General features: G+C 44.0%; 1 protein-coding gene across 2 annotated transcripts in view; it reads right to left on the reverse strand.

The window, feature by feature from the left end:
• RELN (reelin) overlaps nucleotides 1-26170 on the reverse strand; it is a 274888-nt gene extending 248718 nt beyond the window's left edge. The window contains exon 1 of one of the 2 annotated variants that reach the window (XM_039570742.1): nucleotides 25940-26170. In XM_039570742.1, the coding sequence (XP_039426676.1) occupies nucleotides 25940-26168 (229 nt within the window). In that variant the 5' untranslated portion in view covers nucleotides 26169-26170. The remainder of the gene's footprint in view (nucleotides 1-25939) is intronic. The other variant, XM_039570743.1, reaches the window with a different exon arrangement.
• Between the last annotated feature and the right edge of the window lie 1623 nt (nucleotides 26171-27793).

The raw sequence follows: 27793 nt of genomic DNA on the forward strand, positions 1-27793 counted from the left end.
TTGTGGAGAACCATGATTATAACATACTGAACTACAAGTGAAATTCTGAACATATTCACCACAGATGAAACAGAAATAAGGACAGTAATAATGCCAGTAACAATTATTAAGCCAGGGGTAAGTACATGCCCAATCTGATTAAGTCTCCTAGGCATGATGGATTACTCATGAAGGCTTACTGATATCATACTTCTGTGAAATCTGTCAGATGAGTGTAAATGGCATACTAAAGGCATTTTAGACATTGCAGCGTATTAATGTTAGTGTGTTAGTAAAGTAAATCTTCTCCAAAACACCAGCTGTGCTAAGCAAAATATATATAGAGAGATATTTAGCTGTCCACAAATTCCCTCGCTGTAAAAAGCAAGCACTCTGAATTTTTTTTCACTGCTGCCAATAATAGTGATTTTGAATACAAGAACTGTATACTAATTTATGAGTGGTTTTAAAATACAGTGTTTAAAAGCATATTAAAGTTGAAAATGAGGACATGAAGACCTTCTTTAGAAGACAGTCACATAATAATGCTGATTCCATTATTAAAAAGCTTGCTTTGATTATAAACATATTTCTGAGATTCTCTGCTTTATTACCTCTGAATAAAGTAAAAATTACTTGGAAAATTCTTAATAAAAACACTATGACAACACACTAAAAAACTGTTGAGGTTTGATGGAAATTGTAAGAGGACAACAGACAGCATGAAGCCTCTGCTATGAACATGTGCTCATTTCCATATCACTTTGACTGACAGTTTGGAGCTCAGACTCTGCAACACCTGAATTCCCACCCATCCCTTTGCCCCTTTTCAGTCAGCGAAATTTCAATATATCGCTCTCATTCTACACGGTTTGCCTGGATTTTCACTGCAGACCACAAAACTGAATTTACCAGTAGTATTAAGTTATAACATGGCAATTCCAAAGAGAACCATGGCAATTATAATTGAAGAGATAGCACATAAAAATCAGTATATGTCTGTCATTAGCCAAGACACAGCCTGGCTCCCATATGAGCTCTTTTTAAAAACAACAAATTTAACCAAACCTACCCCCAAACAACAACAACAAAAAGAACAAAGTCAGGACAAGGTCTCAAATCTTTATTCTCCATTTATTTCTAAGGAAAAATAAGATTCATTCTTTAACATCGTTAGGTTTCTAGTAACCAAATCTGCCACAATTGCTCGCACATAGCAAAAGGAACAGAGATGTCCCAGTTCAATCCTTGCACCAGTCTGTGGTCCTGCTGACCCACACTCACTCCTAGAGGCCTCAAACAGCCAGATCTTCCACATGCACAAAGCCCTGCCCCAGAGATTACCCTTTACTGATTTCACAATATTGCTGATAAATGAATTCCAAAAGTGGCAATAATTCTGTGAGATGCTTGTAAGAAGCAGTGATAATCAAAGAAAAAAATGGGAGTTACCAGTTTGTTTTCTTACTGCAAGGGGTTCATATGATCCAGAGAAGAGGAAATCTCAGTTGGATCTACTATCGATGGAGAGGCATTACAACTATTGCATCAAAAATGTGCAAGTAATAGACAAGTCACAAGACATCCAAGTGACCCTAGACTGAGTTCAGAAGGAGTTGAAAACCAAACCAAACCAAAATGATGAACAAAAGCTGGCTTAAAATAATTTCTAGAAACTTTTGAGTTTTTGCCAGAAAACTCAGGGAGTCCCTCACAGGTAGATGGGATTCTTATTGAGACAGCCATGGCAGACTTGGGGAATTTAACCAATTAACCAGCCTGACCAGACTGCGCAGACTAAGTTTCTCCCAAAAACAGGATAGTGGGAAAATTTGGACTAACTTGAAACGTGCTAAGAAAGAGAAACTCTAACACAGGCCTGAACAAATGAGCAATCACATTGAGAAAGAGATTAAAGAATTACAAAAACACCTCCAAATTATTACAGAACAACAGAAGTACCTACGCAAGTGAACTTGGACTTGCAGAACAGTATCAGAGAAAGAAGGGTTTCCAGTAAAATGAAAAATGAAAGGATAGTGGATACAGGTTTGGACATCACTATTTTTTCAGTAGACATAGGAAAAAAGCTAAGAGGTGAACCCCTAATTGACTGTGTATGTTGCTGACCGGGCTGGGGAGATAACTTGTCCCCTTGAAATATAAGAAAACAGGTTTTGATTGAAAGTGATGCAAATTTGAGAAAGAGATTAAGACAATTAAGGAATTACACAATCTGCTGCCTTCTTCAGATTTAAGAATGGCATAAAAAGCCCTCCAAACATTTATAAGACAATAAAATTGAAATATATTAAAAATTAGCTGCATTGAGATGTAGTTTCTCAAGATCCTGGCCATTGCAAGTGGTGCTCTCATGCCTCCCTGGGCAGAAACACAAAGGCAGCAAGAAAGGACAAAGAGTCACTCATCCCCCCCCAGAGGCCCTGGATCTCAGGGGAATCTTAGCTGCTAAAATTTCAGAGCATTTGAGACAGCAGTCCATCCATTTGCAAACTGTTACTAAAAAGCTACAGATATAAAGATAATAATGAAAATAAAGATGGGAACTGTGGTTGTAAAGGTCAAACATGAGACGTAGGTAATGTTAGTGTAGAAAAGCTGTAAGGACAAAGGAGGGTCTCTGCTCAGTGATTTTACACGTAAGCAAGGAGCAGCAAATAGTTCTTTGTGAGCATTAGGATTCACTCTCCAAACCAACAATCATAAATAAGAAAATATTGCAATGGATCACACCACATGGGTAAGTTGTAGAGAAGGAGGAGTATAGAGAATTGATTTTCTGTGAGGCCAGAGAGCTAAATGAAGATTTTTTAAATCCTTGTTACTTTTTATCATGGGTAAGCACCATAGATGTTAAGCAGATTCATCGTACTCTTCCCAAACTGACTTGAAGAGTGGTAAACAGCCAGCAGAAGCAGATCCAGGTGGCAGTGAAAGCACAGCTTTATCCAATACACTAATCCTCACCAATTTATACTGACGGGTGTTGCTTTTTGTGTGCAGAGTGAAACAAGTAGCTTTCCCTGGCCAAATTGCTGTATCCGGGGGATATCTTAAGGCAGGGCTTGGCAGAAGTTAAATTAAGGAAGAATGGAGAGTGATTAATGTGCACATATATATATATAAAAGACAAATATGGAAATAAATACCACATACATAGCACAGCAAAGACATACCTATGCCATTCCAGTGATTTATGCATAGCTAAGTCTCTTGCTTGCAAAACAAATTCCTTCAAACTTGTCACAGATCTAATCATAAAGTGGAGGAAACCTGCAGGTCCCAGCAGGCAGTCTCTGAGTTACACACATGCAGAACCACAAAAGTCTAAACTACTGATCTGAAACCTGATTTTCTTTCAGCAAGTGAAGATCTTTTTCAAATTGGCCAGTAATTAGAAATAGCAATACATAAATCTGCAAAACATCTATGCACCATTTTAATGAAAGCAAACCTTTAATAAACATTGACCTAAAAGGTAAGGTTGTTGGAAAGTTATAAGCAAATTCAACAAGGCATTTGAAATGAAAATGTCTTCAAGTTCCAGCAAGAACACTGCATAGATCATTCTGTGCTATGGGGGGGTCTAGGAAATAATACCAGTAGCAAAAATTGTAAAACATATTGGAATGGCAGGTGCTGCAGTTCATTGTCATGCTAAAAACTCCTAACAATCGTCTATAGCAATTGCAGCTTTCTTTTACCAATGTATAATAATTATCCATCTGATTAGCAAATGTAACCACCTGCAGTTAACCAGTTTAAGGGTTTAACTACTTGCAAGGACGAAATGTCTTTCAAAATCAGGCAAGTTAGTGGTAAAATTAAACTGCCCTTTCAAAATTTCATACTGAAAGGGTATTTCAAGTGGCTGTGGAATTATCTGCACTTTGGCACAAGTGCTCAGAAAATGGTTTTTATAAGATGTGACAAAGTGTCCTAAAAACAGCCTCAACAGATTTTAAAAGACCAGGTAGGTTAGACAGTATTCTATGAAGGAAAACTATTACAACCACATTTTTACTACTGGATATATCCATCCCACTACAGCACCCAAGAATCCCAGAACACACATTTAAATATATACAACCATTATACATGGTCAGGTTCTCATCCTCTCTCTCCTTTTGCCTCAGCGATTGTAATCTTCGTTTTATATCAAGAAGTGGTTTCTCTTCAGTACTCTTCACCTGGGCCTGTAAAACTCTACTCAGCCACTTGTCCAGGGCCATTTTACAGCTGAGTAAAATATTATTATTTCTTTTCATTAACCTAGGTCATCATGGTAAAGGATGAGGAGGGTAGATTTTCTATCTGAACTCTCAAATTTTCATGGCAATTTTGATTGGCATGACCTTGCTCTTCCATTTAATCTCAACAGACAATAAAATATTTAAAAATATATGCAAATAATGTCAGTGTCCTCCTATGAGATACACAAGTAAAACTGTTACACTTTCAGACACAAATTTTTACTAATGTCTTTAATGTCTCGTTTTCTGTATTATTGGCTTCAAGGTAATTTGTAGACCACACAAATCTTCCTCTTTCCTTGTCCCACCTTAGCTTTCTGTGTGTTCCATCAGAATAAACTCACTTTGAAATCTGCAATTCCATTTACCTACCCTTGTAGCTTCCTTTTAAATCTGAACATGAATTTTTTTCACTCTATTTCTGCTTCCTCTCATCTAAGAGAAAGCAGTCCAGCAAGGCACATTTGGGTAAGTCTTATTTCCATATGGAAAATAGCATAACAGAATCACAAGTGTGCTCCCCCAGCATGTCTCTCACTAACTGTTGATCCCACTAGCTGATTTCAATTAAACACCACCAAAAGGTAAACATCTGAAAACTACAGCTTCTCTAAGTCCTCTGAAAAATCAGTACCCTGAGAAAGATGCCCCTTCATTCCCCTCCCGTTTGGTCACTCCAGGGCTCTAAGTCTTTGAGCGTTCATATAGAAATAGCTAAAATCTGAATTTCACAAAGATTTGAGCACCAGGATTCACATTAAATTCATCTGAACTTATATGTGCTGGAAACCCTTGAACAGCTCATCAGCACGTGCAATAAATACTTAGAATCTGAGGCAGTCCACATCAAGCCTGACATCTTGGAAACTGAGAGCAGTCCCTGCAGGAACAGAGAAGGAAGCTGAACCACAGCTTTGAGTAAGGTTAAAGCAGGAAAGGATAACTACAGACATAAGTGCTCAGCACTATGCAAGTACTGAGCAAAGGACCTCTCTGTCCCCAGCCAATCACCTCCATGGCTGGGCTCGTCTCTTTGTCACCTTTGACATTTTATGTGTTTTCTCTAACTCATTTTTTTTTAACAACTGGAAAATGCTTTTTAAAATGTGATGTGCAACAAATATAATAATGTGTGTATTAATTTTAGCAATAGGGATACATTTAGAGCAAGAATTTATCAATGCAAATTTGCCATTCAGAATGTAATTATAAAAGTAAGGAAATATGTCTTAAACATTAAGTTGTCCACAGACTATGGACAAATATAGATGTAATCGTCTGATAATGATTCACAGCAAAATATTACTTTAAAAAATCTGCAACTTTTATGGTTCATGTTCTCAGGATTTCCATTCACATGTAAACCTTACTGCTCCCATCAAATCTGCAGGCTTACTTGTGTAAATCATTGTCACAAAGTCAGGTTGCAAATCTGCTAAGAAACTGAAATTTTGCAAAGAAGAGCGAATTTGGAAATTTTTACTTAGGAAATTTTGGGAGTTCTTTAAAGGAGAGCAAGGAGTAGACGAGAAGATACTTTAAGCATCCAATCTTCTTGGCACCTTTTCCAACTTGCCCTCTCATTGAGCCAACACAGTTCTCTTTTCCTATTTTCTCTTCCTAAGCAAACATGTTTCTTGCCTTTCAGGAAGAGGCAGCCTGTAGAGCCCTGTGCCCCTGGAGCCCAGCTGCCTGCCAGGATGGAGAGGGAGCCCTGTGCCCTGGAGCCCAGCTGCCTGCCAGGATGGAGAGGGAGCCCTGTGCCCTGGAGCCCAGCCATGTGCCAGGATGGAGAGGGAGCCCTGTGCCCTGGAGCCCAGCCAGGTGCCAGGATGGAGAGGGAGCCCTGTGCCCTGGAGCCCAGCCAGGTGCCAGGATGGAAAGGGAGCCGTGTGCCCTGGAGCCCAGCCAGGTGCCAGGATGGAGAGGGAGCCCTGTGCCCTGGAGCCCAGCCAGGTGCCAGGATGGAGAGGGAGCAGGCACAGCACATGAGCACCCCTTGGCATCACACAGACCTCCAGCACCAACCAGAATGGACACAAAGGAATGATAAAGAGCCACTTGCTGCCTGCTCACCCTGCTTATGACACATCTTCTGAAGGTGTTTGAAACACTTCTACAAAATTGTAATTTGAAATGTGTCTCATCTCTGCCCTCATTGAGAGTAAGTTGATGTGTCAGTTGGAGTCTGGCATCAACCATTTTTGGATGATTGGCTTCAAATCCTCTAATCAGCTTACCATCCAAATAATTGAGCTGTGTGCTGTGGAAGGCCCTTTGAGGCGAGTGAAGACATTCTCCCTCAAGCCCTGGAGCAAAATTAGAGCTGTTATTTCCAGCCCCCCACGTTGCCTGCACCTTCCTGCGTCAGCCAGCCAGAAGCTGCTTCATGTGCCTGAGAGCATCCTGACCCCCAGCTCCCCACTACATGTGTAGCTGATAGAAATGCAGGGCAGCACCTTTGTTTTTCTAAGAAATACTGATCTACTACTATACATGTATATTTAAAGCTAGGATTCAGTCACATATTTTTCTTCTATTTCATCCAAATTTATAACCCTCACTATACTACCCTTACTAGCTACTCTATGAAACAATAGGAGACATGCTGTGACCCTCATAGTGGAAGCCTAACTCAGAAGTGATATAATGCAAGGAAAATATATACATTAGTATGGGATACAGTAAAAGATGCAGAGCAAGATTTTCTACTTGCACAGGCAGCCCATAATGGGCTTTAAAACAAGGGTGGCACCCTGTGGGGTGATTTCCTCCCATGCTGTCCTTGCTTAAAGGGAATAAATTACTGTTTGCCAATAGGGCTGATACAGCTGCCGGCTCCAGCACTCCCTTTCTGGCCATCCCACCTGGTACAAAGCCCCCTCAGGAGGGTGAAACACCGGTTTACACCCAAAAAACAGCACTGACAAAGTTTGCCCATTCCCCCTGAGCTCACACCTCCCCTGTCTATACCATCCAGGACACCTGCCCCCTCCACCTTCCTTTCACAGTCCTCCCTCATTTCCAACAGCTAAAGGAGAAATGCGTTGGGAGCTCTGTTTTCCTCTTCTCTCACAACATAGCATGCCCTGGTTGTTATATCTTCCCTTTATTATCTTCCTTTTATTATCTTCCCTTATTTTCTAGTTCTCCGTAATTACATATTGGGACATCAAACAGTGAAGCAGGGACTGCTTTTGAAGGCTTTTATAATTAGCTTTTCTATTGTGTCCTCTAATACCTCCTCTGGCTTTAGACTTACTTTTTTCTGTTCATAACCTCCTGAACATATGGCGGTAAATATGCAGCATGCTGTGAGCTTCACCTGGAGTCTACTTACAATATATCTGCAATGTAAATAACAGACTTCATGTCAGTCAATTAATCACACACCAGTGCTTGGCAGAGGGCAGGCAGATTGCAGGAAGGGAAATTGGAAACTGGTATCTTGATCAGCATTGGACTTCAAGTATTAAATATTACCTAAGTTGGCATGTTTCTCTGGCATCACTGCTTTTACCTAAAAATATTCTGTTACAATTGCATTAGAATTAATTCAAGGCCAAATTCTCACCTCACCAGAACCATTTTGGTAACATTTCACCCAATGGAATAATGATCTCATTTCCACAGAACATGACCCAAATGCAAATTTCATACAGAAATTTAATTTAATTTAGTTTAGTTTAATTTAATTTAATTTAAAGTGATCCCATGATGATGCACAAAATTAAAATATCGCCATTTCAGTAAAAGTGTTTCTTTTTGGTAAAACAAATTCAAATTAATTATGTTACAGATGTGTTTTATTCTTCGTTTTGCAACAATGCATTTGAGCAAGACAAAGTACTTTGTTTACCTGATTCACTTTATTTAACTCGAGGGATTCATGAGGATATCATCAATTATAGTCCCAAACACATCATTTTATGCTTTAAAAAAGAGACTCCATTCTATTAGAGCTCTTCTAATTCAAAGATCTCAAAGGGTTTTCTGTACTACATTAAAATCCTTCTCATTCCCATGGAGGACAAGTGAAAATATAGAAATAAATCATCTAATATTTAAACACACTTGGATAGAGCACAACACGAAAGTTAAGATCTCATGGGAAGAGTTTTCCTAATAACAATAAAAATCTCATTGAAGGTAACAAAGAAGCCTATTTATGGCTGAGAATCGCCCATGTCTCATTGTACCTGGCCCTGAACTGGTCTCTGCCAGGGCTGGTGCCTGGGAAGGGCTTTGCCCCAAGGCTAGCTTCAGGCAAGGGGACAAACAAATGCCCTCAGCCACCTTCCACCCTGCTCACACTACTGCAGTTCAGCCCTACAGGTCTTCAAAGGCTTTCTATTATTGCCTTCATCCTGCTTCTTCTGAGAATTTATTCCTACAGGGATCACTATGCTCCTTCTTTGCAGTTGCCCTTTACAGACAGCTCCTCTTTATTCAGGAGATGAAGAAAATCTTCAGGGACTAGATCAACCTTTGGCTTAAAAGCCACTGACCTCTGATGGTCACCAGAAGAATTGGTTATGCATCCAGGACAAAAATTATCTTCTAGATATGACTAGAAACCCAAACCCCACTGCCGCTCCTAAGGGCTTTGGTGCAAGGGTGGGAGCAAAGGCTGGCGGTGCTGGGGGACCCCTGTTCCCCTGGGGACCCCAACTGCCCCTCATCCATGGCCACCCCAGTGGAGGGGCCTCTCTCCCCATCACTGCCAACCTCTGCTCACCCAGGACAGGGCCACACATTCCCCAGGCCATCCTGACCATGAACCGAGCCGCAGGACAGCCATGCCCTGGTGCCCAGCACCCTGTGGCAGGAGAGTGGCTTTTATTTTCTTCAGTGAACTGAAAACTGCTCTCAGTGGGGATCAGTCCCTCATTGCTGCATTCCCCAGTGTCTGTCGGGTACAGCAGAGTCTTGCTAAAGAGTTTCCGTGCTGTGGCATGTGCAGGGTCTCCCTCTCTGTCTGTGTTCTCCTAGGGCTAATAAATAGCTGAGCTCACCTGACTGCCTTCAGTTTTAGTGATGGCATGACCCTGGGTCCTTTTACTCTGCTGGCTACCAGTTTCCATCAAGCTTTCAGGTCTTTCACATCTTTGAGACCTGTATCCCTGTTACGTTTGATTAACCAACGTCAACCAACACATTCCAAAGGGAGGAGGACAGACAGCGTACTGACAGTGCCCCAGAAAGAGCCCATAAATTTTCTTCAGGGACAAATACATTTATTTGCAAGCATAAGCATGCAGAAAAGGCAACCACACCACATCAGTGTGAAGAATATTTATTTAGCATATTGGTCTGCAGCATCTTGTTATGCCAATGATAACAGCACCAAAACCACAGAGGCAAAAAATACAGGGACATTTTAATACTTGGGACATTACTATGCAATAATAACCACTGGGAGTAAAGGGATGTGTAGGTGTTTAAAGGATGGCAGCTCTTGCAGGGATGTAAAAGCTATCAATGTTTGGGAGTTTTTAGAATTTTAGAGAATATGGGTTTGAAGAGTTCCAATGGGCAGTACAAAAAGCATTTACAGCTCCAGGAAGGGCCAGGTTCTATACTCAGCTTCCAGCCTCAAAAGAGGGACAGGCAAAGTTTTATCCCCAGCTTGTCTCAAGGGACAGGATGGTCAGGCAGCCCTTCCCCTTGGCACCAGCCAGCTGATGGGGAAGTAGGGCAGAAAATTCAAAGGATCTCAGCCCAAGCCAGACCTGACATCCCCTTCCAGTGCAAGCACTGCCAGTGCCAGGCAGGTGGATGTGCTGCCAGCAGCCAGAGGGGCTCGGAGGCCTGGCACTGCATGCGGTCCTGAGCAACCAGCAGGTGGAAAAGCCACAGACCTAGAAGTCGACATACCTAGCAGTCCATAACTCCATGATCTTCCCTCTGAAGTGCAAGCATTTAACTTTGACCCACACAACACTTTGGGTGCCTGCACATTTCCTGGCAGCCCTGGTACAGCCACAGGCAGAGTCACCCATGTCCAGTCCCCAGGGAAACAGGGCTGTGGTTAACACCAGCTCCAGCTCTGCCTCCAGACAGAGCAGCCCATTCAAACTGCAGCCCCCTCTGGATTCAATTAAGCAGCTTTTTTTCTCTGGACAGGACTTGACCATGGAGTAATGCTTGAGTCAAAAACAAAGACAAGCCCTGAGGCAGAAGATCTGATGATATTTCTACATTAATTTATAATTGCAGTGCTTTTACTCTGAAAAGATAAAGTAAGGAAGATGATGTTGTGATTAAGGTGTAGAATATCTAATTTGAGAGATGCATAAAAGGAAATCAAGGAGTGCTATCTATCAGGAGATAACTGCAAGTCTTCCCCCATCCTCACTATAAATTTTTCACTGAGAAGAACTACTAGGTTATAAAGAAGAATTAAAAAAAAAATTTAAAAGGGGACATGTTAAACACTACCTAACAAGCTTCATGACATGACCACAAAAGTCTTAAATTCAATGTCATAAATTCAATACCATCAGAAAATTCAGATACAATGTTCTTAGAGACATTTTAAGTCAAGTACAATATTAAAAGACACTGAAATCTTTAATAGGTGCTAAATATTTTTAATTCATAGATCTGATTCAGAGAAATATCACAGAGGCGTCATCAATCCTTTTTCCCTTCTGACACATATTTTTTATAATTTGCCACAGTTTCTGCAATAAAGAGTTACCCCAAACATTTACAGAAAAGAGACAGAAAACTGCCATTGTGGACATGACCACATGCACCCTATTATGCTTACTCCAACAAACAACCCCCAATAGGCCAAGATTAATACCTGCATATATTCAAATTACTGTTTTGAAAGAGATTAGACTTAAGGCATCCCACCAATTCCCAGAGGTAGCGTGCAGTGATTATCCCTTACAGGTATTTCCATGGGGAAAACACCTTGTTCAAAAGTACTGAATGTTGTGATAGTGCCACATATGAAACCCTCTCCTTTTAGTTTCACATTTAGGGCACATAGGCCTTTATTTTCTGTTTAAATGTACTAATCTTCTTAACGGTATAATCAAGCCTTTAATATATTTATATTAAGTTTATATTTAGAAGGAATAACCGTCATGTTAGTGGTGATGGACATATCTCTCCATTCATCTGACTGAAATACCCTGGATAAATCCCTTTGCCCAATTCATTACTGCAGAGACGGAAAGCAGATTTATTTTATTTAAAAGCATTCAGTTGCAATATATTTATAGTTAACATGTAAAAATCCTGATTTAAGTTTGAGAAACATTTCTTTCTTCTTCCATTCCTCACAGGGAAATGCTCCAGTTTGTAGCTTTTTAAGTAACACAGGATTTTTCAGGCTACAAATTCAACAGAAGATATTCCTACAGTGAATAGGTCACAAAAACTTCAACTACCTCTGCATCCTTCCAGTTTTTAGTTCTTGGAAAGTAAAAATGAGCCTGAACCCTTAGGCTTCCTTTAAGGAAGTATATATTTAAACATATCCCAAACTTTTTTTCCTTTAAGTAGAAGAGGGAGATTTCCTAGGAATTCCTAACTCTTACCCAGTATAATACCAGCTTTGTACCACATAAAAAGTGCCCCCACCAATACAAAACCTGAACCAGATCTAAGCCACTGAAACATGGTCTTTCTGGGAGTATTACAGGGGGATTTATAAGACACCATACAGTAGAGCTAGCTTTTGGCACATGACAGGCATTGCATCAGGCCTGCCATGAGGCATACATTAAACATAATAAATAGCTGCTACAGACCCAGATCCCCGAAATACATATTAAGGTCTCCCACATATATTTCCTTGTGGCACCTCTTCTGATTCTAAAGAGCACATTAAATGTTTAGCCTCCCAACATGTAACAATTCATCCTAGCAGTGATCTGATTGCCTGCAACAGAAAAGCTCAAGAAACAGTAGAACAGACAGGTATTTAACAAAGGATATCATGGAACATGCTCTTAAGTGTGTAATCAAAATAAATGTATTATTATCCTTTAATTACACCTAAACACTTCCAAATTAATCAAAAATAATGGAGAGAAAGTAATGTGTTATTATCATTCATTCCAAATTTTTCTTAAAGGTAAATATCTATACGAGATACTCGTAAGTAAAACCCAAAATTAACAGGGCCATCAAATTCTGGCCTAGATATTTACAAAGGCATCAATCTCTCTTTATAACAGAGCAGAGTGTTCTTGATGTTAAAACAGCACAAAGAGGATGATTCCCCTCTAATTCAAACGAATTACAACCACTGTGCATGCTAACCATACCAAACACAGGTTAAATTCAGCAGAAGGGATGAGAACTGAACTGGCAGCTGGAACCTCTTCCAGATCATTTGACCAGGGCGTGTTTTTCCCACCAATACATCTGCCCAGCAATGTGGGGGGAAGTCACTACATGGAAGCTGTGGATGCTAAATCTCTGAGCAACGAGCCCAGCATTCTGAAGAAGGAGAGAAGAGGGGGAAAAATCTGACTGCTCCCTCACGGTGGTCATCTCTTCTGCCTCACCAGCCTGCACCTGGATGCCACATTCAGCTTTGCCCCAACACAGCACTGCCCAAAGAGGGATGGAAACTGCCATCCAGATGTTCTGCTCAATGACTAAATTAGGAAAATTTTCAAGAAGAGAGCAGGGTTAAATCTTGTCCTGCTGTCCAAAACTCTTGCCTCATCACTCGTATTATGTGATGCATCAAGGAGCTGTGGGCTTTGCTGGCACTGATCCTCTTCCATGCTGGTGACAGTCCTCCTCCTCCCCGACGTGCTAAAAGCTGGAATGCTCCAAGGAAGAAGATGCAATTTCTGTTTGTCAATAATTTGACTGTTCTGAAGATTTGAGATTATGCTTATTAGCATCTGTATGAGTTTTGCACCTCATGAAAAATCTACATGCTCTAGAGAAAAAATATCAATTAGAACAAAAAGATTCCCTGTTTCTGACTGTTTGCATGTAGAAAATACTTGGTAACTGCAAAAAGGACAGGCTTTGTAAATCTGGAATGAAAGGTTGCTAGTTACAGTGCAAGTCACTCACTAGTGTTTCTTAGCAGTTAGTGAAATGCAATCGAAGGAAATATTGCAATGTAACTAATTTTACAATGTGTTTTCTCAAATGGAAAATATTACAATTAGAAGGAGAATTTTCTCTCTACTGTAATCTCACTAATTGGGCAAAAGGCACTTGAGGGGGGAGTTGTTCATTGGGGTTTTGGGCAAGGTCCCAGAAGAAGAATAGTCAGCGTGTAATGCACCACTACCACTGCTCAAAGACAGTTTAGAGTTTAAAAACACCATTTGTACTAAGAAAACAGCCAGATGCCATTGCATTGGCATTCTGTCAGTGATGAGTAGCATAAAGGCTCCCTAACATCTGCTACCACTTGATGAAACAAAACTTACATGTCTTTGAGTGAAAAGGTCCACAGAATAATCCAGGCTTCCTGAGGCTGGGAAGGGACCAGTGCTGCCAGCTCCAGCCAAACCCACACCTTTTCATCTCCTCTGGTTGAGGCACATTCTGCAAACATCACAACTCTGCTGAAATTCCTTTATACTCTGTAACTGTATTAACTACTTGTTGAAGGAAAAGCAGGGCAATAAAGAACACAGGGATCACTTCCCTGAAGGAAATAAACCCGCGTCTCTCAAATGCAATTTCTATGCCTGCTCTCAGCAGTTAATTTCTGTTTGAGGTGGACAGCCCTGTAAATATTATTCCATGAAAAAAAAAGAGATAATTTTGAAGACATGAAGGCCTCTTTGTCTAGTTCAATGAACCACAATTCTGTAGATGCACTGCAACAGGTTTTCCAGATCAGAAGCAGAAGTACCCTTTAACTGTAAGACATGCAGAAGGAGGCAGGTGAGAGATCTCCTCTAAGCCTTTTTTACTGAACACTGCAACAGGGAAAAGATTTCTGCTGAAAAAGAAAACTGAAAAATGACTAGATGTAAAGGAAAATGTGGTTGATTTACACATTAGTAGCCATACAGCAGCCACAGGTATCCTTATAGAAAATGTGAGTTTGTTACCTTGGAAATGTTAGTGTTGCTACCAGCTGCCCTTCCTTGCCTTAAGGAGTGAATTATGATTCTGCAATTTATTTTGGGAACAAACACGAGGAGAGTGGTCTGAATCAGATCTGTGCAGTGGCCGGAAATTAAATGGTCAACTTGTCAGAAGTAGAACTGTTCAATTTTTGGTTCAGTAACCAAAATGAAAAGAAAAAGAAAGAAAAAGAGATCAGCTTGGGCTAACATAAAAGAAGTACTGCGGGATCTGGCACAAAAAAATAAATTAAAATATCAGTTAGGTCAATATGAAAATCTTCAATGAACCAAAAAAATTAGACAAAGACTTTTGTTCAAGCAGAAAAGTCTCATTCCATTTTCTGATTATGCATGTAACTTTTTTTTTCACAGTCCGTTTCACAATCAATATATTTTTCCAAAACTAAAATAAGAACTATGTTTTGAAAATAATGGTAATATATTTCAAATACTTCCCTTCTCCCCATTTTCCATTAAAACTTTTACCAAATACATTATCAGATTTTGTCTTTGACAAAACCAGATTTCAAATTAATTCACTACAAACATGGAAATTCCAGCTAAATAAATTCAGAGAATCATAGAATAGTTTTGTTTGGAAGGGACCTCACATATAATCTTGTTCCAATCCCCCTGCCATAGGTAGGGACACCACTAGACCAGATTGCTCAAAGCCCCATCCAACCTGGCACTGACGGCTTCCAGGGACTGGACATTCACATCTTCCTTGGACAACCTGTTCCAGTGTTTCACCACCCTCACAGCATAGAATTACTTCTTAATATCTAATCTAAACCTGCCCTCTTTCAGTTTGAAGCCATTCCCCCTTGTCCTGTCACTACATGCCCTTGTAAAAATCCCTCTCCACATCTCTTGTTGGCCACCTTTGGACACCGGAGAGCTGCTCTAAGGTCTCCCCCAAGCCTTCTCTTCTCTGGGCTGAACAGCCACAATACTCTCTGCCTGTCTTCATAGGAGAGGTGCTCCAACCCTCTGATCGCCTCCATGGGCCTTCTCTGGACTCACTGCAACAGGTTCAAGTCCTTCTTTTGTTGTGAACCCCAGACCTCAATACAGAACTCCAGGTGGGGTCTTGTGAGAGTGGAGAAGAGGGGCAGAATCCCCTCCCTCATCCTGCTGACCACGCTGCTTTGGATGCAGCCCAGGGTGTGTTTGGCTTTCTGGGCTGTGAACACACATGGCCAGCTCACATCCAGCTTCTCACCCACCAGCACCCCCAAGTCCTTCTCCTCAGTGCTGGTCCCAATCTGTTCTCCACCCACCCCACGTTTGTGCTTAGGATTCCTCATGCAAGAATACCATCAACTTGAAAAACTGTCTGACAGGGTATCAGCCATCAGCAAATGAATTATAATAACTGGAAAGCATAAAAATATTTGCCAGAGGTTTTGGATCTTTGTACTAATCTGAATGAGGTTCTGAAGACTACACTTGTTTTGGGCGAGAGTCAGAAGAGTTGCTGTACAAAAATGTTTAACACTGAACTTCAGCCAGAGATTTTTTCCAAACGTGCTGGGAACTGGTTTTTTTTAACCACTTTTAAGTACTGATTCTTTGATTTTGACACCTGGCATACCCACAAACTGCTGCACTGCAAGGCTGGCAAACAGTTTGTTAAACCAGGGTCTTTGCCTTGGCCAGTTTGGCTGTTTTGTTTCTCTCTGCAGTTCTTGCTATAATAATAATTTCATCCAGTTTGTTTGGAAGGGACCATCTCGTCCAGATGAATGTGTCTAATTCTGGAAGGAGTGTTGTTTTTTTTCTAGCAATGCATTTCCTCTGTGAGATAGGAACACTGGAAGGTTATTGTGGGCTGGAAACCACAGCTTGTTTAGCCAGAAAGATAAATATTATCTATAGTTCTTGTTCTTTCCTATGCATTGTATTGTCCTGGAGAGCAGTGGGAACAGTGGAAGGCAAATGGCAGGGACCTTGCCAAGCCCCGTGATGTGATGAACGACTTCTCAGGGCCTGACATGAAGAGAGGCCACAGAGGGTCACGCTGCTGTTTTCAGATGTTAAAAAGGCTGATCACCTACCCATTGCTTTCATTTCTAGCACAGGAAGAGCTCCCCCATGCAGGATCCACATGGGAAGACAGCTCTTCCATTAAGTGTTTCTTGGCAAGAACACAAGCCTCCTGCCCAGGAAAGCTGATTTTCTGCATCCTCGCTATCTCATTTATGAATATTCTACCAGATTTGTTGAATGATGTGACCACAAACTACCTCTCAGCCACAGAGAGAAAAACATTCCCAGATTTCTTCAACTCTTCTGGGCAATGAGTGTTCTGTTCTTTCTCTTTTCCCATTCCCTTCCCTCCTCTTCACTATCATGTGCACATGGACAGACAGACAACTTTCACTGTTCCCCCATACATTCCCAAGGAGCAACCTACATTTGCCACTTGTGGACAACCAATATGAAAATCCCTCCAAATCCAAGATGGGGCAGGAACGGCCTGCAGATGGGATGCAGCAAGATGAGGAGGGGAAACAGCATTTGCTTCTGGATGCATGCCTGTGCATGAAATTGAGCTTGTTTGACGGATTTCCCTGTACAGAGTTTTTTTCTTTGTCGACTTTTGATTATCTAACTGCACTCTTGAAAATTACACTGGAGAGATGGAAAGAAGGAAATAGTGAGGCCCCTTATTCTGTGTGCTTTTCACCAGCTGGACCCCTCAGTGTACAGCCACATTGCAGCCAGGCTCTGGAAAGGGACATGGGATAGGTGCCAGCATCCAGCCCTCCATGGCAGCAAGGAATGGACAGTAGGAGACACAGACACAGCTGGAGCTGGGGCTGGCAGGCAGCCCCTTTTCTTGTCTCATCTCTCTCAGGTCATACCTGTTTATTTACCAAACTACCCTTCAAGCAGACATGAGGAAGAATAAGTAACTGTCTAAATCGAGGCAATCAAAATTTTGCTAAGTGTGCTGCAAGAGCTCCTGGCATTTCATCTCAGGTTTATAGCTCAGTTTCCTCAGCCCAATGAGCATGGCCATGTCTCCTGTGGGAAACAAGCAGTCACATATGCATACTTGTGAGTAGAAGCCATTCTGGGAAACACACGGAGACCTTCAGCCCCATCTCTGAGGATTAATCTGCTCACCCTGCTGAAGAAGACCAAGGGCACTCCAGTTTCCCCTCTGCTGGATCTTGCAAAAGCAAAGAGAGAAACCAGCAACCACCCTGCATGGCCGCATGCCCCAAGGCTTCTGCTTCAGGAGAGACACAGTGATAGTTTTACACATGGCTTCACAAATATTTCCAACACCCAGTGAACCCCTACACCCAAAGGCTGGGCTTATTAATAACGCTTCACTTCTAGCAAAACTGAATCAAATTTTACTCTGGGCATCTCAGTCAAATACTCTGCACTGTCCCTTGGAGCTGCTTCCTCCCCTGAGCAGGCAGAGAAGAGGGGAGGAGGTGATGGGGTGAAGGCTGTCACTCAGGGCTCTTGCAGGTTGAACTTCAATAGACACAGTCTGAAAAAGTGCCATTGATTTCCCTTCCCAAGGAGATGCTTGTGAAACTCTCACGACCAATATTAATACCAAAGTTCTAGAGAGGAGCAGGGAACAGCCACTTCTGTTTTGTTCCCCAGATGGAAAAATATGGCAAGAGGGATGTTATAAAGACTGTAACAAGCACTCTCCACTTTGGGATAAACGCCTTTGGGAAAGGGTATGAACTCCCTTCCTGCTCCCCAGCAACTTTCACAAGCCACTCATGTCCAGTTCCCCAGGACATATCCTGATTTCTAGACTGAGATGTTCACATAAAAGGCATTGCTTACAACAGGTCATGAGAAAACACTAAAAGATAGCAGTCAGGGATATCCTGATTCCCAGGAAGACCAAGGATCCCCTTGGGGTAGACAGAGAGGAGCCTTGTGGAGATCTCTACCAGCATGCAAAAACCACATGACCAAACAGCATCCCCAAAGAGAAAGCCATGCTGACAGCAGCAGGACAAGGATGAACAGCCAACAATCACACTGCAGGGAGTCCAGAGTGACGCAGATGATGCTGAGGTTGGTGAGACAAAGCACAAGCCCATAGGTGCCTCTGCCTGAAGCTAAGCTGAACCCAGCTGCCCAGGAAACACTGACGCCACGGAGGCAGCAGCCACTCCAGATGGTTGCAGGAGACAATGGCAAGAAGCCTGTGGCTCCACGCCTGGCCACTGGGTTCTCTCTCCAGCCCCAGCCAGGACCTCTCCAGCTGCAGAGGGACAGCATAACGTCTGGTCCTGGACTGTAGAATAAACAGGTACAAACCCTAATGCCCCCACAAGCCCCAGGACTCCCTCTCCATGCGGGATATACACATCTCCAACGTGGTCTTATTTAAGGCAAATGTTTAGTGAGAGATACATTAAAACAAAACAAAGTCTTCAAAGAACCCCACTCCCTTGACCCTTCTCTTCCCTTGAGGAAAAGAGTAAAATGTGTAGCTGTGGGAGGCATCTGAGCACTGCAGGGACCTGCAGAAGGTCCTGTGGGCATGGACCAGACAGATCTCTGTCTCCATGATGCCACTGTCCATTGGCAGAGCCCAGCAGGAATTGTGTGACACATGAAATGCCTTTCAGTTTCCAGGACTGACTTAAGGGAAGGAGGAATGGAAGAAGACCACCTGCCTAACAAGAAGGCATTGTCTTGACCAACTAGGAAGGTCTTTCCCCATGCAATCTGCTAGTGTGCTTTGACAGATGTCAAAGATTGCACTTAGAGGGTTTGTCCTATATTTATCCCCGAGGTGAGTCCCAGCTGGGGGGGGGGAAAAGATGGGAATTACACAAATATTCCAGACACACATTTGCACTCTCTGCACCTTTCATGCCTGATGAAAAGGCAGGAAATGTTAAGACAAAGAAAGGAAGCATGTTAGAAAGACTGAACCTTTCATCAGAGACTATTGAAATTCTCATAACAAGGTCTGGTATGAAAGGTTGGTTATTCTCAGAGGTAAGACAGTGCCATTTCCTTCCCTCTCCATGCAGCAAACACTCATGATGAATCTAAACCACAGCTGTAGGGCATGAGAGACACAAAGCAAATAAAGATTGCATCTGAATCCATCTCAGCTTCATCACCACGGCTATTATCAGATTGAAAATCATACTTCAGCCAGTCAATATGCAAATACTGTAGTATTGCACTATCATAAAAAGTTACAGTATTTCAAGAGCAGTGGCCTCCAAAAATCCAGATTAAGGCAACAATAAGGAAAATGAGAAATGGCACCAGTCTTGCCCTGTTCTGCCTAATGAACTGACATGGGTTTGGTGAAATAATCAATGCGGGAAACATTGGAGAAACATCCTACATGCCACCATGCAACAGTAACCTACTTATAAATCATTTACTGGTCACCTTAGGTCTTGAAGGTTTATCTCTTCTTTTATATATATATATACACCTATATATATATATAAATATATATAAATAATAATTATAAGAAAAATATGTTAGAAATTTCTGCTTAAAAGAAGTTTGCATGGACATATTTTGACAATGAATTCCACAGATAAATTACACATATTAGAAACATCTCTGAACACAGAAATCAGAAAATATGTGCAATATTCCCACTGAAACAGTATTTTTGCACCCTTTAACCATTTACAGGTTTCTTTTATTCCTTGACTCCAGTGCTGGGTGATGTGCCAGAAGAAAGGTTCATGCACACATGCCAGCCCCCACAGCCAGCTCCAGGCCTTGGACAGTGAACTCACCGAGGCAGAGATCATTTTTTCATGTACACAGCCCGGCCCAGCCCAGTCTGCCTTACACGGATCCGCAGTACCAACAATGCCGTGTCTGTCCCACAGTCAGATGTCACCTCACAAATGTGGGTCACGCAGCACGCCATGCTGGCTTTGATTTCTGTTATTTGGGGCAATCAAGTCTCCTTTGAAGGGGGGAGCAGCCCCCTGATGAGGGGAGAAAGGATTTAACCGGAGATTACATCTCTTCTGCAAATTTGCAAGAAAGGCTCATTTAGGCCTTTGTGGACCTTCTACCTCCTTTCATCAATCTCGTGCCTGACTTCATCTTTGGCTGGGCCATCTGCTGGTGCTTATGATGCCCACGAATTAGTGATGACAGACAAAACCATTGAAATTTAACATCTTCCCTAGTGAAACACAGTTTGCAAGAGGCTGTCAGTTGTGATCCTGCCTATATTTTTCTTTTAAGGTTGGCACCCTTCATCAGTTTCTGGTCAAGGGATCCTAAAAGCACAACTCTTTAAAATTTGCAAACGCACACCACACGAACTTTGAGGCCAGACAAGAACTTCAGAAATATAGACAATGCATTGGTCAACATCAAGACCTAAAAAACTCATATTTCCTCAATAACATACCAAGTAAGGCTCAGATCTGAGAAATTCAAACAGGCCTCAGTACTCAGGGTGCGCTCTGGAGACTCTGGTGGATGAAGGCATTTTTAGTAAATGCTGACCCAAGATGAAATTTTTATGTGCTATGAAACTCTTATGCAGCTGCAAGATATTGCTAGGAACCTCAGAGGAAAGGAGAGACTTGAAGATCGAGGGTTTTCCCCATTCCTAATAACTCCCTCACCATTGCTACCTATTTCCAGACTCATGTTTTTAATGTGAGTGTCCCTTAAGAGAAGAGTTCTAAAATAATCCCTGGAGCTAACTGGACTCCCATGAGCAAAAATTTTTCCACACTTCTTTAATTTTAAACAGAAAATGATGGAAATCTCCATTCTTCCAAAGATCAGAGGAGTGTGTAAGTGAGTGAGATGAAAGGTTTTGCGGGAATAGCCTGCAAAAGACTCAAGAAGCTGACCTGGTTCTTGGGCTGATGATGGAAAACAGAGATGCAAATCTGCTCTTCTGTTACCACTGCACTAACATCACTTCCTGTTCGTTGTTTATTTCTACTGACTCACTAAAAACTTCCTACACTTCAGCACAACTGGTAGAGAAAGTATCCATGCCTGAGTTTCTGCCACTGGGTTACAGCTCTGATTATACCTCAAGCAGCATCACTACTTGAATTCCAGTTATTTTTTTCTTCCCTTCATTCACTTCAAACTCAAGCACATTTTTTTTTACCAGTGATCTGAACGATAAGAATTTACAACGAAAACGCCCACCAGAAATGTAAGTAATTGTCATGGGTTACCTATGAAAATAGGTACTAAGTCACAATCTGTATTTCTAAAATACAGTGGTTAGTAAAAAAGGTGGAATTAGACAGACTTTAAACAACTTTTTATCAGTCCTGAAAGAGTGCACAACTACCACTTAAAATAGTTAAAAACTGTTTTTTACAACCTATCACGGCAATGGTTCTGGACAATATACAGTATATCTAAAAATAGTAGCAGTCATTGATGGAAACTGATAACATTTGGGGACTGAAGGTTAATCCGTTCTGGAAAAAAAAAAGGAACAATGGAGAGTGAAATAGAAACTCAAGTCTCATTAAAGAAAACTATTTTAAGGGCAGAATGATGAGTTTTAGCATCAATCATGGGAAAACAGTTCAAAGTTGTTCCTAAAAGATCTAAATTTGAAACCTTGGGAAAAAGGAACTGTTTGCAGTGACAGAAAAAAACTCTTAAGGGATAAGAACAAATACAGTGTAAAGATAATCCATTTGTATTTTTTAAACACTACAAATCTGACTGTTCATTTTGAGCTTTCTGTGATTAAGGTCAGTAAAGACTCAATATTCAGTCAAGTTTATCCTTATTTCTTTATGCAGTTCCAATGTACTTATCTGCCAGTAAATCATGGTACATGCTCTCAGCACTGAAGGCACATTGACATGGATTTAAAAAATCAACCACAGATTGCAAATAAACCCAAATGAAGTTATATAAAAATTTTCAATTTATACTGGGTTTGGCTTGATTTTTTTTTTAAGAAATTATATTCTGTTCTGCATATTACAGAGGAAAACCCAGGAGAAAACCAAAAGAAGAACATCCCTAACTATGAGGAAAACTACGCGCAAGCCAAGCGAGCCCTGATGCTGCTCCCCGAACACGCAGCCCCCCCTTGGCTGAGAGGAAGCTGAGCAGGTGCCTACATTAAACCAGTGCACACTTTGTCAGTTTGCATTTGAGCAACCCCCTAAGTGCTTTGCCAGCTCAAGGACTTAATTACATTTGAAATAAGCTAATTCAAGGAATAAATGTCTGCCAAAGGTAATAAAATTGTTTGCTGATGTATCAAGTCAGTCCTCTTATATAAAAGAGTATATTTATATGCAGTGTAGGTCTGGTCCTATTCAATCAGTGATTAAATATTTACTGTTTGCAGGAACAGGGCCAAATCTGGAGTAATTTTAAGTATTAGGGGAGAAGTGCTAAATCCCAAAGTATCTAATTTAACTATGCAAAGTAGGGAATATTATTGCCTTTGTTTTACTTATGAAATTCAGAGGCACAGGGAAATAAAGTGCCAGATTCAGGGTGCCAGAGAAGCCACTTGCAGGAGCTCCTGTGCTTCCCAGGCAAGTATCTTCTGCAACACATGCTGTTGCTCTCCCGTCGTGCTGGGCAGCGTGAGGGACAGTTGGGCAAAGGGCCAAGAGCCCCTGTCACAGCTCCACTGGCTGCACAGTGGTTTGACTCCCCCTCTGAGTGCCCAAGGAAATGTCTAAACAAATTAGCAGAAAGTCGGTGGCTGATTTTTTTAATCAGATTTTTTTCCTCATCCAGTCCTTGGCATATGGTTTCATCCAATTCCCTCCTCTTTGAGTTTGATGTTCTTGGATGCTGCTGTCACCTGTTCCTGTAGAATGAATGGGCAGTAAAACAGGGCCTCACTGGAACTTGCAAAGATTCAGAGCATTTTAACATGCTCTCTGAGCAGGTGAATTTTCATTGTACATATGTAAATCTGCCTTTGTCCTGTGCTTCTGTGCAGCATGTCAAAAATCCTTCTCTGTGTCCCTGCAAGACCACCTTTAAAGTTTTATTTTTAAATGATAAATGCTCAACCAGTAGAGACTGGCAGTTTTCAGCATCGTTAAACTGTACTATATAAAATTCCATGCTGCTTCAAATTATTTCTTCAGATTGTATACTCTGGGGTTGTTTTTTTTTTTTTCTTGTGCTATATTTAACATTGATAATTGTTATATTTAAAAATACTCAAATTACATATTTCAGAATATCTAACTGATTAAGTGTGCTTAGCTCAAGAATATGTCTGCTGCACTGTGCATAGCAAATAGACAGTGCTTCTTGCCATGGTTTGGCATGGGTAGGTTTTTAATCAATGCACGAATTCGTAAAGAAATCACTGTTCCAAGTTTGATATAAATTAGGAGTCTGGCTCACACCGAGGTGTACCTACTCCTCGCACTGAGTTAACAAGTTAGTTTTCAAGTTCGGCTTATGGACTTCCTTCTGTGCTCATCCTTTGAACGCGTCTGATTTCTTTATTCTAGCTGAATACGGTGGCTTTAAAAGAAGCCCCGAAATGGTTGGGTTGCACCGGGAGCAGATGTTGGCCTCTGGCAGCGATGATGCCGGGGCAGCGCCGCGCCAGCAGTGCCTGCTTCAGACGGGAACGCGCAACCGCGGGGCGAATTTTGGCCGGGCAGCGGGGTCAGCAGAGGCCCCGGGGGAGATGCCGCAGGAGCTGCTCCCCGAGCGGGCTGGGCTCGGGCGAGACGCGCAGGGCCGGGGAGCGGGGCAGCAGCGGCTCCGCAAAATCTGGGAGCGGACAGGGAGAAATCCCACGAGGCACAGAGGCAGATTCAAAGACGCCGCAGTTTGCTCGGTCAGACGCAAAACAGCGACGGAAAACCCACCCTTGGCCACCTGAAAGGTCTGGCGCGCAGCTGGGGCGCTGCTCCGCAAGCTGGTGCTTCAAAATTCAAAAACCCTTTAAAAAGGCAAGCTGCAGAAGAGCATCCCTGGAGAAACAACCTCTGTCCCTGCTCCTCACCCCGCAGGACAGCCGGACAGCCCTGCCCGCCACAAGCCTCTATCCCTAGACCAGCAAAGGGTCTTAAACACCGGCTGCAGGCTTGGAAAACACGGCAGTAGCAAGGAAAGGGGCGATTCTGTTATTTACGTGGTTGAAATATAATTTCAAAAATCCAGCCTTTAAAACAGTGCAAAATGGAAATCCCAGGTTCTTTTTTCCCTCTGCAGGAAAGCTTCTTTTTTCCCTCTGTGGATCAGCAGGTTGAACGCAATTTAGCTAACCTGAATGTGTATTATGGGCTGTAAGATCTAAGGCTCTAAGGAAAAAAATTATCTGGTGAAGTCATATAACTCATATATGTGGGTTTTTAGAAAGGATACCAGTATTTTAAAATTAAAAGTTTCCTATGTATTTAGTAAAACTATATAGTTAAAGCTTGCACATAGGCAAAAACTTCAGGATGCCTCATATTACGTGAAAATGAGTATTTGATGTGTTTGGGGTTTAAGTCTTTACAGTAAAAATTTCAATTAGAATCTTCACATAACTCAACTATTCAATAATTTACCTGAAACTTAAATTCTGTGCTGGAACATATGAAAGTCAGAAGTTTAATTCAATCTTTAGCCAGGGACTATCCTACAGTATCTGGGTTTGAGCAAGGTGTTTTAAATAGACATTTATTGTCATTTTCTCTGATTTCCGACTGCTTACTGCAGAATTAGAAATTATTCCATAGCATTGCAAACTCCAAACAGACACAAAGAGATAACGATTAGTGAATATGGCCTTAAGCAGTCTCCCATCGTTATGAATCTAAAAATGTTTCACACATGGAAGTTTTCTATACAGAGAAATGGTGCTGAGGCTGTTGAACCACACAGTGCTGCTTCCCGGGGGCACTCTGCAGCCGAAAGCAGGTTCCCACAGTGGTGTACCTGCCTGCGAGGCCCCACTCCGCCCTGGGCTGTGCCCCTCACCCAGTACAGCCCCAAGCAGAGACACTACTTTGTGAACAACTTTGCCTATTCTTTCTTGTTCATTCTCCTCCGCCTGGGCGCTTACAAAAAGCAGGTTTATTTGTTAATTCTGGGCACGACCTTCCATCTCCAAAGCCACCTATGAGTGCCTGACCCCCGGCTGTCGTCCGTGGCCCCTGCAAGGGAGCAACAGGCTGGCCGGCAGCCGCGCCGAGCCGGTCCTCGCGGTGACACACCGCGGTGACCCGATGGCAGCAGCCCCTCAGGAGAGGGTGATGCGCTCGGTGCGAGCCGGCTCCGAAAGCCGCTGAAGTGGGAAAGGGACAGACTGCCAGCAACTTGTGAGGCTCTGGATCCGGCCCAGGGCCGGTTGAGGAGCAGGGACTCGGAATTTCCTCTGCTCCCGGCTGCGCCTGGCGGGAGCCGCGCCGAGGCGAAGCGGCGCTGGGACAGGGGCGCGGGCGGCGGTCCCCGGCGCCCCGGGCAGGTGAGGACGGTCCCGCGCGGTGGGGCGCTCCGCCGAGCCCCCCGCGGGGGCTGAGCTGGGGCACGGCACACGACCGCGTGGGTTCCCGTCCGGGGCGCCCGCTTCCCCCCGCCGCTTTCCTCCCCGCGGGACGCTCCGGGGCCGCCCGGGGACGAGCAGCGCCGAGCACGGTGGGCGCCACCACCTACCGTGGTACTCCTGGCCGGGCACGTAGGCGGCGGGGTTACCCGCGATGTGGAGGGCGATGAGCACCTCGCCCTGCTCGCCGTCGCCCTCCAGCTCGCCGTGGTGGGTGCAGAGGAAGAAGAAGGGCGAGAAGCGGGCACGGGGGGCAGCCGCCCGGCCCGCCGCCAGCAGGGCACCCAGGGCGGCCAGCAGGCAGGGCCAGCCCCCGGGGACGCCCCGCCGCCGCTCCATGCTGCTGCCGCCGGCGCCGCTGGGGCATCCAGGGCACGGCGGGGCCGGCGCGCCGCTCCGCTCCGCTCCGCGCGGGACGGGGCGGGACGGGACGGGACGGGGCGGGCGCTGCCCCCCGCCGCGGCCCGCGGGAGTTCGTGGGGAGGCGGGCGCGGGGCGCGGAGCGGAGCGCAGCGAGGGCAGGGGCGGCCACGCCGCACCCGACGAAGGCTGCGCCGTTCCCGCCTGCCGCTGCCGGGGTGCGGGGCACGGAGCTGGGAGTGCGAGGGCTGGGAATAATTTATTTCCCCCGGTGCCGGGGTGGGAGGGAGGGGAAGGTCCCTCCCCTCCTCCTCCGCCTCCTCCTCCGCCGCCGCCCGCTCCTGCTGCTCCTCGCTCTGCGCGCCGGTGTGCGGTGCTGCCGCCGCGGACACGGGGGCTGTGAGCCGGGCTCTGCTGCCCGCCCTTTGTCTGCTGCCGGGTCCCTGTCCCTGCCCCTGCCCTTGCGTCCACGCCCCAGCTTCTGCCCCTGTCTCTGCTCCCGAGTCCCAGCTCCTGCCCTAGCCCTTGCCTCGGTCTCTGTGCCGGCCCCTGCCCCTGCCACCCCTCCTGTCCCAGCCCTTAACTCCCCACCCTGACACCTGATCCTGCTGCCTCCTTGTTACCTTGTCCCTGTCTCTCAGCCTCAACCGAAGTGTCTCTGCTTCTATCCCTTTATCCATCTTTTTGTCCCTCTTCTCCATGCCCTGTTCTTTAGCCCTGTCTACGTCCTTATCCTTGTGTCCCTGCCCCTTCGCAGCTGCCCCATCCCCTTTTTGCCCCTACTCCTCTGCCCTGGTTCCTGTCCCTTTGCCTCAGCCCCAACTCTTGCCCTTCTATCCCTGCTCCTGTCCATGTCACAGCCACAGCCCTGCCTCTGCTGTACCTGCACACACTGTTGGGGAAACGTGAGATTTTTACTTAAACCTTCTCCACTTCCATTTCAAAATGATACACATGCACGCCCATCCCCAGAGGTGGGTCGGGCAGCTCTGAGGGTCGTGGCGGGGGGGGGGGCCATGTGTGAGTCCCTGGGGAGTGCATGTCCCTGGGAGAAGGCTTCAACTCCCTGAGAGTGTGTGTCCAGGCCCTTTATCCCAGCAAGAGGGGCAAACCCGGTGGAGACCAGAAGGGGAATGAGAAACTGAACATAAAACACTAGCAAGTCGAGCAATTCATAAAAACATAAATTTTTGACAAAGCAGGTCTGACAGAGGGACCACAGCATCAGGAGATGGGAGCAAATCCACAACCGTTTAAAGCATACCCCATGCTGCTACTGGATCCTGCCCAACGGCCAGAGACAGACAGGGTGAGCGGTAGTGACATGATGTAATTGGAAAGGAGATCCTACCTGCCAGCATTTTTGAAGTGCAAAACTGGCACAGTCCAGGGGCTCCCTCCTGGATTGGTTTCAGTGCCAGAGGGAAAGGTTCCCTCCACAGAGGCGCAAGCCACATGGATGGCACCACGCAGCTGCCCTGCGTCCATGCAGGCTGCTTGCCTGGCCCACCTCCCACGCAGCTGACAGAGAGCCCGTCCGCAGTGGCCCAGGGGGCATCCTTGCCATCTGCCCAACCTGCCTTTTCCACTGGCTCTGCACTGAG

Source organism: Corvus cornix, chromosome 1A (assembly GCF_000738735.6).
Source record: "Corvus cornix cornix isolate S_Up_H32 chromosome 1A, ASM73873v5, whole genome shotgun sequence".
In the NCBI taxonomy this organism is placed as follows: domain Eukaryota; kingdom Metazoa; phylum Chordata; class Aves; order Passeriformes; family Corvidae; genus Corvus; species Corvus cornix.